Raw genomic sequence first — 12,787 nt, 5'->3', positions numbered from 1 at the left:
GTGTGACACACTCGCCTTCGAACTACAGATATCTATAATTTAAACTTCACTTTACTCACCCGATCCGACTGCAAAAAGTCTCATGTATGCACATCGTGATGATTGTTTGTACACTCAACGGTTTTCCTTCAGCAGCAGATGGGGGGGATGCCTATGAGTGTGGACCAACAAGGTCAAGGCCAGCAGGCCACCAACCAACAACAGCAGCCACAAGCCACCAACCAACAACCACCTCAACAACAACAACAAACTGATCAGAGAAGGTTCAATCAGGTGGGTCATTTATTTTTTTATTTTTTATTTATTTTTTAATTAATTTATTTTATTATTTATTTATTTCTATGTATGCTTGTTTATTATATTTATTTATTTATTTATTCATATATTTATTTATTCATTATCTATTTATGTATCCATTTATTTATTTATTTATTTGTTTATTTATTTATTCATTTTTTATTTGTTTATTTATTTATTTATTCATTCATATATTTATTTATTCATTTATCTATTTATTTATCCATTTATTTATTTATTTATTTATTTATTTATTATTTATTTATTTATTCATCATTTATTTATTTATTTATTTATCCATTTATTTATTTATTTATTTATTTATTTATTCATCATTTATTTATTTATTTATTTATTTATCCATTTATTTATTTATTTATTTATTTATTTATTTATTTATTTATTTATTTATTTATTTATTTATTTATTTGTAAAGCATTGTGAATGAAGCACACTTGAGTTTGGTGAATCAGTGAAAATCCACTAAAGGAATGCTCAGATTAATTTTCATATTATTTGATGTGCTCAAATTCAGGGCTTCAAATACCTTTGAAGTTGATGAACATTTGATTAGAATTTATGTTGTTTGATGAATTCTGAAGCTGTAATTTTCATTTCCTTTTCCTTTTCGTAGCAAATGCTTCTTCAAGGGCAAGGTGACATGATGACAGAACAACAAAGGAAGATGCAGTTTTATCAGCAGCAACAGCAACAACAACAACAACAGCAACAACAACAACAAACACAACAGGGTGGTTTAGACCAGAAGAAGGTCATATCTGTGCAACAACAACAACAACAGCAGCAGCAGCAGCAGCAGCAAGTTCAACAGCAACAACAGTTACAACCACAACAACAACAACAACAACAACAACAACAACACCAGATGATGGGTAATAAATATTCGTCTTTTTGTCTGATTTTCACAATTCTTAATTTATTTCCACAGCGTTCCCTATGCTGCTTCCTTTTTCTACAGTCCTAGAGACTTTTTAGGTGCCCTCTGTAAATTCCTTATTCTGCCTTTTGCGATAAACCTTAATTTGCCAATTTTATTATTATATTGATTTTTTTACAAAAATAATTTAATTTAAAAAAATGAATCTATTCTTAGGCCTTGCTTGACTCATAAGGGATATCCGTCCGTAAAGGAATGAAGCTACCGATGCTTATCCAAAAACTGGTCTTTTTGGCTATGGGTTCATTTTGTACTGGAGAAACCATTCACTACACCGTTGTAATGAGAATTAACTCACTCAATCCTCGAAATTTTTGCTACTTTTCAAAATTGGAAAAAATGTATTAAAAATGAGCACGTACATAGATAGTTTTATTCAACTATCATTAACATGAAAAAACTATAAAACATTAGCTTTGATAATACGCCTATAATTTGTCTCAGAAAAATGTAATAAATAGGCATGGGGTAAAAGTAACACGGGTAAACTACAGATATAGTCGGTGTTAGGGTTGAGTGAGTTAACACGCTTTAACTGGGATTTTATATATTTCACTTGATTCCTCATAAACATTAAGATTAAGATGCCAGTGGAAAAGGGAGGGTGGGGGTTGGGGTTGGGGTTGGGGGTGTAATGGAGTTGTTTGGAAGCAAATCAGAAACGGCAACGCCCCCATGGCGTAGTAATAGTATTGTTAATGTTCACCCATTTTTCAATCCTGTAGACGGTTGTTTAGAGTTTTGGGTTGCTGTCTCTTTTTGCCAGTCAGTACGTGTGATTTACCCAACAATATTATTTTCTTCCAAGATGTATTTATCATTGCTTCTTCAATATTTCCACACGTTTTCTGAAGGCAAATCTCCAGATTCCTCCTCGTCTGTTTTACCCTCTGACCCCTGACCTCTACCACAACCCTATTGGCCCTTCAGTTTATAATGATATTGAGTCTCGTACACGCTGCTGTCTGCATACAAATGATGAAATTAAGGAGCAGGCACCGGTGTAAGATAAAGAACTGAACAAGTGTGCCAGACAAAGATCCAAAAAAAAAAAAAAAAAAAAAAAAAAAAACCATCCCAAAAAATACAGTCGACCTCAACTGGGGATTGAACCTCAGACTTGATTACCGGTCAGACGTGCTATCATTACTACCATTCATGGTAACATGTCTGATTGGTAATCTGAAGGTCTGAGGTTCGATCCCCAGTCGAGGTTGGCTGATTTTTTTGGATGTTTTTTCTTCTTGTATTTTTCTTTCTTTCTTTCTTTCTCTGTCTGGCCCTTATAGAACAGTAAAGTTGATGCCCCATACGTAAACAAAGGTCGAGAAGCACGTGGCAAACCACATGTTCCTGTCTTGACAGCTCACGTTCCAATGTAAATTATAGAAAAAAATAACCTTTAAAATTTGGCTGTTAGGTGGCAAAAGAAACACATATTCATAAATACTCGATCATGCATCAAATAATGTCTAGATATGGATATTTTATGGAACAAAAGGTAAAATTTTCTAAAATTTATCAAAAGTTACGTCTATCTATTTTTAGACCAGAGCAAATTACTGCGATGGTGTGAACAAAACGAGAATTATTCGGAGCCTGATTTTCATAATAATTTAGCCTTATATTATTATTTCTGCAACTGTTAGATTTTATGTAAACATATTTTCAATACTGAAAGTGTATTGCCTACAACTCAAACTACAAAATTGGGAGACCTATATTGTGCGTAAATTATTCCGGTCCCTAACGGAAATCACTAGCAACTTGTTATTGTTTACGTTTGGGGCACCTTCCTTTACTGTTCTATTCATACATACGTGTTCAGTTCTTTGTCTGCACACAGAAGCAGATGTCAATCTTGAAACGACACACCTTTTTGATTAAAACTTAATTGTTCTCCATTGTGACTAGTTCTTGAAGTGTTATAAATAAATAACTTTGAAAATGATAAAAACAGACAAAGCAACATTATGTATTGGACTTGGTAAATGTTGCTGCTCGAAGCTCGAAGAAATAAATAACAAGGTGAAATTGAATGTAAGCTTCCATTTGATGTACAAAAACAGATAAAATGGACGTCTCAGGTTTCCCCTTTATCAACAAAACAGGATGAATGAAGAAGCACTACAGATGAATGAGATAATGTGGTAGTGGCGTTGTTAAGATGAATAGACAAAAACATCTTAACAACGCCACGTAGTGTTTCATTCATCCTGTTTTGTTGATAAAGGGGAAAGCTGACACATCCATTTTATTTGTTTTCGTATTTTAAATTGAAGCCTACATTCAATTTCACCTTGTTATGTATTGGACTTGTGAGCTGCAAAAATCGTGCACACAGATGAGGGACCTAATATTTAGATTATTATTCATTACTTTTCAACATGATTTTATAGTAAATTTTCATTTGATGACGAGTGTATGTCTCATTTGGTTCCAGAGAAATTCTATTTCTGATAGGGTCGGTAGGAAAACCAGGAACATGAAGAAAGAAAAAAGCCACTGTCTTGATCTTACTGTTTTGATAAAAATATTAGTAGTTGAAAATCATATTTTGATATGTGTGTCAGGGCATGACATAATCAGTCGGAAGGTGAAATTGGTTTTTTTTTTTTTTTTTGCATTTATGCTTCCCAGAGCATTTTTATCTTTATTTGAAGTAAATTTGGTGATTTTTCATGAAGTTATGGTCAGATGTATGGGGAAGGTATCCAGTAACTTTTCTCAAATTTCATACTTTTTCTACTTGTCTAAATGTAAAAAATATTTAGAAGTGAAATTAAGCTTTGATATTTCCCAAAGATGTACAAAAAGGGTTAATTTAATCATTAACAAGAACTCATTTTTGATAAATATTGAGTTTCTAACTAAACTTGACAACATCTCGTTCAAACCTTTTCACCATCCGACTGATTATGTCATTCACTGTAACATTTATCAAACTGTAAACTGAAGGTATGAAAAATTGAAAAAAAGTCCTCAATTTTAATCAAATGACCAAAATCAAATTTAAAGTGAGATATCGTAATTTAAAAGTTACTCCAGGACGCAATGCACGATTTTTCCAGCTTGCCACAAATTCTCGGTTGATTTATCAGAAAGGCTTATATATTTCCTACTTTGCATTAGTGTTTTTTTTTTTTGTTTTTGTTTTTTGTTTGTTGTTATTTATTAGCCAAAGCACCATGTAATGAGCTGTGTGAATAATGCTGTGCTTTTACTTTACGTTTGCAATCAATCCAATATAAATCATCTTTGTACCATCTTCGATTTGATTTACACTCTTCTATTGTATGTCTTTCTCCTTTTGTGCTTTTCGAATTTAGAAGAGCACATGTTTTACCCCGGCCACCACTATATGTATCAACATCATGGTATGTATTCTTGTACTTGCAGGGTGTCCAAAAATTGCTGTCACATTTCGGGAGACATACTTAGGACATTTTATTAAGTGCAATGAATAATTACAAAATGTTGTTTTCTTGTTTTTTAAAATTAATTACTTGTGTATATGAATGCTGTTGCAATAATTTATGAGATCGCCTGTTCTGTCATAGCGATGGCAAGAAATACCATTCTTTTTAAATATGAGTCTTAAATTTTCAATATCATAACAGACGTAAGTGCGATAATTTTATTTTTTGATATTTAAAATTTCTTGGAACAATATATAGACAATGAATGATTTTAAGGTGTGTAAAAATAAATGATAAAATTTATGATTGTAAAGTGTAAACTTTGACCTCTGTAATATAAAAGTGTGATATTTGTTAGGTGACACCCTGTACGTATGGATGAATGGACGAGGCTATCCTTACTATTTATATCAGCCAATGGGGGGACTGCGGTGGTGTTGGTTATCAATACATACAAGGGTTTGGGCACACACTCTCATTGCATTGCACACTTCCCACCAGTGGAATTTCACACATGAACATTCATTATTTACTACTGATTTAAAAATGAACAAAAAAAATTGTTGCTTTTATTATAATTATTATTATTATTATTATTATTATTATTATTTATTATTATTATTATTATTATTATTATTATTATTATTATTATTAGTATTATTATTATTATTGTTATTATTATTATTATTATTATTATTATTATTATTATTATTATTATTATTATTATTATTATTATTATTATTATTATTATTATTATTATTATTATTATTATTATTACTTTTGTTATTATTATTATTATTATTATTATTATTATTATTATTATTATTATTATTATTATTATTATTATTATTATTATTATTAGTTATTATTTATTATTATTATATATTATTATTATTATTATTATTATTATTATTATTATTATTATATTATTATTATTATTATTATTATTATTATCATATAATAATAATAAAATTATTATCATTATTTCAAATATTCCTTGAAAATTTCCTATTTCTTACTTTGTGAAAATTTTGAAAATATTTCATAGTTTTATCTCCATATTTTCTCAGTTACTTTCAGTTTTCTTTAATGGAGATTTTTTTTAATGGTTCTGTAAAGTGGAAAGTTTTTCCATTTAAAATATATATCTTGTGTTTTCAACGCTAAAGAAGGTATTGAAATTAACAGCCTTTTAAGTTGAAATTGTGTAAATTTAAGATATTTGGTAAGTTCTCTCTTGTATGTTGTAAAGACTTGGAGGTGCAACAAGATGGAGATTCACCTGAGAGGTTTTGAATTATGGTGTCTTTTAATCTTTACCGGATCAATATGTCATCAACAGAGACTTTTTGTAGAGGTCCTTGACTAAAGGACAAGGCTAGATAATAGCCATAGGCATGTCATATGTGTGGCTATGTGGTGTTGTGGTGTGACACTCGCTTTTGAATCAGAAGGTCCTGGGTTCAAGCTTCGCTCGGCGCATATTTAATTCCTTGGAAAAGGCTCTTTGCTCACATTCTCTCGCCATACTCAGGTGTAAAACGAGTACTTGGCCATTAAAAAGGTTGTCTTTGTCGGAAAAAAATATTGTATTATCGCCTTACAGGCGTCATGTCTCGTTCTTTATGTTACGTGTTGCTGTTGGGTGGGGAGCCCTTGTAAAGCACTTTGAGCACGTTTAGTGGATATTGCTTTATATAATTTTATGTATATGAACAAGCACACACTCAGCATCGAGATGAGCCTTCTCGTTGAAGAGGAACGCAGGACTTTGAATTTGGTGATAGATGGTGGAGGAGGAAATAGGTCAGCAAAAAAAGTGATATGAATAGCGGGCTAGCTCAAGATGAGAAAATTTAAAAGAATTTTGTTGTTGTTTAATTCTCATGAGGCACAGAGACATGAAGATGATGATAGTGATAGTGACGTAAGGCTAAGGAAATTTGGCTGTTTTTATGCTTTGTTGGAAGTACAACTGTTAGATTTTAAAAACTATTCTTTTTTTTTAATACAGCAGATATTTTACACTTTCTCAGTTAAACTACACATTATGCACCTTCTTATTAAAAAATAAAGATTTAAATTAAATTTAAATTCCTTTTACGGCACTCCATTGATTATTAAATTCAGGAATGCCATTCAACGTAAATCAGTCAAAGTCGACAACTTGAAAGATGAGAATGTCGTACGGCATTTGTTGTCAAACGACCAGAAGAGGAAGCAGGAAGAAAAGTCGAGGAAAGATTATCCCCTCTGAAAATCAATATCAGCTTTCTTAGACTCCAATTGAGGAATGCTGCTCTTTTATTTTTTTTAATTTTTTTTTTGGGGGGGGGGGGGGGGGTTACGTTTTTCTTCTTTTACTTCTTTCCGCAATGTCTGGCCCTGTGACATCATCTATTCCTTTCCAGGTTTTTATCTTTCCTAGTGCCTGCTCTCCTATATTTCAACAAATATACCAAAATCATCAAAATATGTTTGGGTATTTTAAAAAATACATTACACACACACACACACACATAGACACACTTACACACATACACACACTTACACACTCACACACACATACACACACTTACACACTCACACACACTTACACACAAACACACACTTACACACAAACACAGTCTATGGCTTCAATTCCCCAACCCCTCCTCCCATCCACCCACCTCTAGGCAATATCAGCCCACACACCCACCCACCCACCCATCTCTCATATTTGCATGCAATTCCTTCTTTATCATTATTTCCTCATTGGTCTTCGGATGGGAGGTGTTTGGTTGCAAAGTGTCCAGTTGGTGGTAAATAAATTGTGAATCTGACGTCAGCGACCAAATCGGGTTTAAATGCTGCTAAGTTTATATATTTTCAAAACTACCATAAAAAGCTGTAACTGCTAGTAATTTTACTCATTTTTTAAAAATGTCCTAAATTGTTGTAAATGCTGATAAATTTACCCATTTCTTAAAATGTCATAGAGGTTGTAAATGCTGATAAGTTACAGTGAATGGCATAATCAGTCGGATGGTGAAAAGGTTTGAACTGAGATATTGCCACGTTAAGTTAGAAGGTCACTTTTTAAAAATCAAAAATGAGTTCTTGTGATAAATGATTAAATCAACCCTTTTTGTACATCTTCGGGAAATATCAAAGGTTAATTTCACTTCTAAATATTTTTTACAGCTAGTCAAGTTGAAAACGTATGAAATCTGAGAAAAAAGGCTGCATACCTTTTCTATACATCTAACCATAACTTCATTTAAAATCACTGAATGTACTTCAAATAAAGATTAAAATGCTCTGGTGAACATATTCTATTATCAGAAAATGCAAAAAATCCACATCCAAAATGTTCACCTTCCGACTGATGCACTAACACTTACATTGATCTATTTCCTACAACAAAGGACAATTTTAGTCGAAGATAAGTGCAGAAGAGAGTCAGTACCAGATATTAGTCTGACCATTTCCTCATTCTCCCAGCAAGTAGCACGTTATTGAATGATATATTTTACAATTTTCCACTATTCATAAAGCATCAGAAAAATTGTTATTGTATTTATTTATATATTTATTTATGTGTTTGTTTTTTTTTTTAATGTTATCTTTTTTTTAAAATATGCATTGACAGTGAAAAATCATTTTGGGCAAGTGGCTAATATGAAGAAAAAAACCCCCCCTGAAAAACAAGGATATTACAGAGTAAAATAAGAGAGGTTGGAGGGGGAAGAGGAGTATTTGAGGTCTAGTGGAGTTGTAGTAATGCCTCAAACTTTTAAATATTAAAAGAAATCCTCATTTACCTTTACTTTAAAATAGCGAGACTGAATTTGTTTTAAATCAAGTTTGTTTTCTCTCTTTAAACAACATTGATAAGCCCGGATTACATTGTTCTGATTGGTCTTGTAATGAAAACAGTCAGATATTTGGTTATATTTCTGATTAGAGTACAGACTTTAATCCCCACTCCCAACCCCCTGTAAAAGGTTTAGTGGTAAGATTTTATATTCCTGGTAACTGGACTGGTAGCTCTTGTTGGAGACTGACGCTGTGATTTTATAATTACTCTTATGTGCCAAAATAACTGAAGATAGAGTCAAATGATGAATCAAAACAATTTAGAAAACAAAAGAATTAATTGGATAAAGCAATGACCATAAAGGCAAAATATATATATCAGGGAATCTTTCAGCCTCAAACTCGTTCTCACTTGACAACCAAAACATTTAACAATTATATGATAAATAATGTTTGGATTAATTTTTCAGTTTTAGTTTTAGCTGAAGAAGACTTTTTGAGTCCGAAACGTTACCTGTCATATATTTTGTTCCTATATTCCCATGTTGAACCTGGTGCCTGGGCTGGCTGATAAATGAGGCACAGCTTTAAAAAATACAAACAAATAAAACCAACAAATACTTAACTTAGGACGTTTCACACTCAAAGCCCTTCCTCAGCCAACAACAACTGCAACAACAACAAAAGTTTAAACCTGGAAATACGTGCATGACTACTATTTTGAATGTTTTTGTTGTTGACTGAGGAAGGGTTTTTACTCTGAAATGTTCAGTATTAAGTGTTTGAATTTGTTGGGGTTTGTTTTTTTCTTCAGCTGTTGTATTCATCTTTTCTCCAAGAATTTAGTGGTGATCGTTTTATTAGTGGTGATGGGATTCACGGCATTATAAGTTTGTTGATTTCATTCACTCAACAGACACTAGTAAGCTAGGCTATCTCAACGAGGACTGTCCATTCAGAAAGAATTGAAAACAACAAATATTTTATTTTTATGCTGGAAAATGTGTTTTTCTCAATTTAAAAAAAAAAATGACAATAAAGATGAAATATTGTCATGAAGCTAAAAAATTAGCAAATTTAAGTCTACATAACTGAATTTTTTTGATGTTTTTTTTTTTTCATTTTCATTAATTTTATTTTGTTTTCAGTTTTTTAAAAGTTTCAAATCATCTTTATCATCTTTCAAAATAATAGTAATTTGATATATATGTAGTGCCATTTACTGAGGCCTCAAACCGGATATTACCATCATCATCATTATTATTATATTTGTTATTATTATTATTATTATTATTATTATTATTATTATCATTATCATTATTATTATTATTATTATTATTATTATTATTATTATTATTATTATTATTATTGTTATTATATTTATTATTATTTATTATTATTTTTATTATTATTATTATTATTATTATTATTATTATTATTATTATTATCATTATTATTATCATTATTATTATTATTATTATTATTATTATTATTACCTCTTTTCTTGTTGATGCTGACACACTGTTATTTTCATTCATGATCCATCAACAGCACACAGGAAGTTACAACAACAACAACAGCTTCAAGCCCAGCGGCTTCAAATGCAACAGCAACAACAACAACAGCAACAACAACAGCAACCTCAACCGCAACAGTCTCAAGCAAATCCTCAATTACGCCATTTACTGATAAACCAACAACACCAACACGTAAGCTTTTATCTCACTTTCCACCTCCATCTCAATGATACTGATACAGTAGGTCAGTTCAATTGGGGATAAATAAAGAGACGCTGGGTGGGGTTCCTGCCCTCCCATAGTGGGCAGGGAGGTACTTACTGTGTCTTCTATCCCCCTGTATCCATTTTCCAACTTGCTTTCTGCCTTTGTCTTGGAATGAAATGACTCGGTTTTGTCCTGGCCCTGGCCGGATACCCTGGCTGAGAGGGAAACAGTCAAATGTATAGTTAGTTTTGGGAGATGATATTTTTTTCTTTGTAAATCATCTCTCTGTTATGCACTCTGTATATTATGTTTTGTTTACATGTTATATACGATTTTTAAACATTTGAGTGTGTTCCTCTTAGTGGGGACCTGCGCTTAAAGTCAGGATGAGACATTTAGGTGATCTCAAACTAAGTACTTTGATAATGTGTTCTTGGAATCTACATCATTTTCCTATTTGAACCAATTCCCCTTTGTCTTACCTTTTCTTAGGTGCTTTAATTGTAATTCTAGAACTTTTTATTATCCCATTTTCTTCCTTTTTACTGGCGTTGATATGACCTTAATGTGTTGCAAGTGCTGTAAAACCCTTAAAAACAAACAAATTATCTCACTTTCCACCACCATGTCCATGATACCGTAGGTCAGTTCAATTGGGGATAAATTTAGAGACGGCTTTGTGGTCTAGGGGTATGACACTCAATTCCTCTTAGTGGGGACCTGTGCTTGTGTCTGGATGAGACTTTTAGTGATCTCAAACTAAGTACTTTGATAGTGTGCCTTTGGAATCTACACCTCTTTCCTATATGAACCAATTCCCCCTTTTCTAACCTTTTCTTGGGTGCTTTAATTTTATTCTAGAACTTTTTACTATCCCTTTTACTGGCGCTGATATGGCCTTAATGTGTTGCAAGAGCTGTAAAATCCTTAAAAACAAAACAAACAAAATAAATGACTGAACTGAACGTGTCCCAATTACCATAGAACTTCTAAAAACAAACAGTAATATTGCTTTCTACTTAGATTTGTATCAGGGGAAAACAGACTCATGTAGCAGATACGTATATACAATCATTTTATTGATTCAGTAACCCGTAATTTTTATCGATTTATTCTTGTTCCACTTCTCCTCAGCAATTTCGCCAACAGCATCTACTTATGCACCAGCAGCAACAGCAACATTTAAGGGGCAACAATCCAGCCACCCAACCAGGAGGAGTTATGGGCCCTGGAGGTCAGCAGACGATGCAAGCCGGCATGAACCAGATGGGGGCGCCAACTCAGAATTTCATGGACGACTTTGGATTTGATTCCATGTAATATTTACATAGTCTGTAAATCTCATGGCTGTAAATTCGAGTATGAGAGTATGTAAATCAGCTTATGTCATGGCTTTCAACATAAGATTTTATGAACCAAGTTGTTTAAACCAAACAAAAACAAAAAAATCCCCGGAAATGAAGTGACGTCATTTCTATTTCCGCAGAAGTCTTTAAAAATTAAGTTATTTTGTTGACGTTATCCACATTGATCTGTAAATCAAATTATGTGATTGCTGTTCTTTTATTAAGGAGGTTGTAAATAGTAGCACACCATTTGATATTTCTACAAGGGAATATGAAGTATTTTGTCTTTGTATGGGTTTGATGACTCAACTTTAAGGTGTCTTCTCTTGTAACCAAACAAAGTGATGTTGAACATGGTCAGGGAATGGATGGGTGACAATGATTGATCCTTGTCTTTGGGTAAGGCTCTTCACACTCATTATCTCACTCGGCTCAGATTTGAATGGGTAAGTGACAATAACCAGTGACCAAAATGTAAGAGTATTGATGCAAAAAGTGTGTGGAGTAGGTGACTTCTACTATAAGGAATGTAAATTTGGTCCTGTATGGACTGTTGTAGGAATGGATTTAGCACTGTGAAGTGTTTTGGCCGTTGTAAGTATAAATTTGAACATTCACTGTATAAATCCTTTGTTTTCTCCTACCCCCTCTTGGTCTCACAAACATTTTTGATGGATATTTATAGACGATGATTCCCATTCAATACATAAAAATGTAAACAAATAAAATGTACAAAGATATTGAAAAGGTGTAAAATTTGTTTTGAAATGTCTTTCTTGAAAGATTTGATAAAAAATCTACAATTTCAACACAAAAGTGTACTTCAGAATATCACAATTAAGTACATATAGAATTCCAAGGATAAAGCACGGTGTAAATTATCTAAAGATCACAAAAATCACAGAGCTTCTAAAACACAGTGGTGCCTGCCTGGTAGGAGATAAAGATAAAGGGAGTAAATTTGACTCATGAATGAACAACACAAAACAGACGACGTTTTGGCCCTTGGCCTTTATCAAGTAAACACAGAATACATATACAGTAGAATTACTTTAAACCGAAATTTTGGGGACCTTCTACTAAACCATTTCGGTTTAAAGACATTTTGGTTTAAAGTAAGTTCCCGTGTTGCAATGTTTTTCAAGGATAGTAACTATTTAAGGAATTTTATCATTTAAACGTATCATGGGTTTCCCGTTAAATGGAGCTGTTGAATAAATGCCGTCTTCATAACCATTAATTTAA

At 32.2% G+C, this 12,787-nt stretch overlaps 1 protein-coding gene across 9 annotated transcripts in view; it reads left to right on the top strand.

Moving 5' to 3' along the window:
* Positions 1-12,298, top strand: part of LOC144978069 (mediator of RNA polymerase II transcription subunit 25-like) — a 49,305-nt gene extending 37,007 nt beyond the window's left edge. For 3 of the 9 annotated variants that reach the window (XM_078923604.1, XM_078923605.1, XM_078923606.1), the window contains exons 21-25: positions 133-273; positions 932-1,190; positions 4,585-4,632; positions 10,024-10,181; positions 11,331-12,298. In XM_078923604.1, coding sequence (XP_078779730.1) covers positions 133-273; positions 932-1,190; positions 4,585-4,632; positions 10,024-10,181; positions 11,331-11,516 — 792 coding nt within the window. In that variant the 3' untranslated portion in view covers positions 11,517-12,298. The remainder of the gene's footprint in view (positions 1-132; positions 274-931; positions 1,191-4,584; positions 4,633-10,023; positions 10,182-11,330) is intronic. The other 6 variants (XM_078923607.1, XM_078923608.1, XM_078923612.1 and 3 more) reach the window with 3 other exon arrangements.
* Positions 12,299-12,787: the final 489 nt, after the last annotated feature.

Source organism: Berghia stephanieae, chromosome 8 (assembly GCF_034508935.2).
Source record: "Berghia stephanieae isolate SIO BIC M18660-M18661 chromosome 8, UCSD_Bste_1.3, whole genome shotgun sequence".
Classification (NCBI taxonomy): Eukaryota; Metazoa; Mollusca; class Gastropoda; order Nudibranchia; family Aeolidiidae; genus Berghia; species Berghia stephanieae.
Note: the sequence above shows the minus strand (reverse complement) of the source record. Positions and strands in the feature narration are given on the sequence as shown.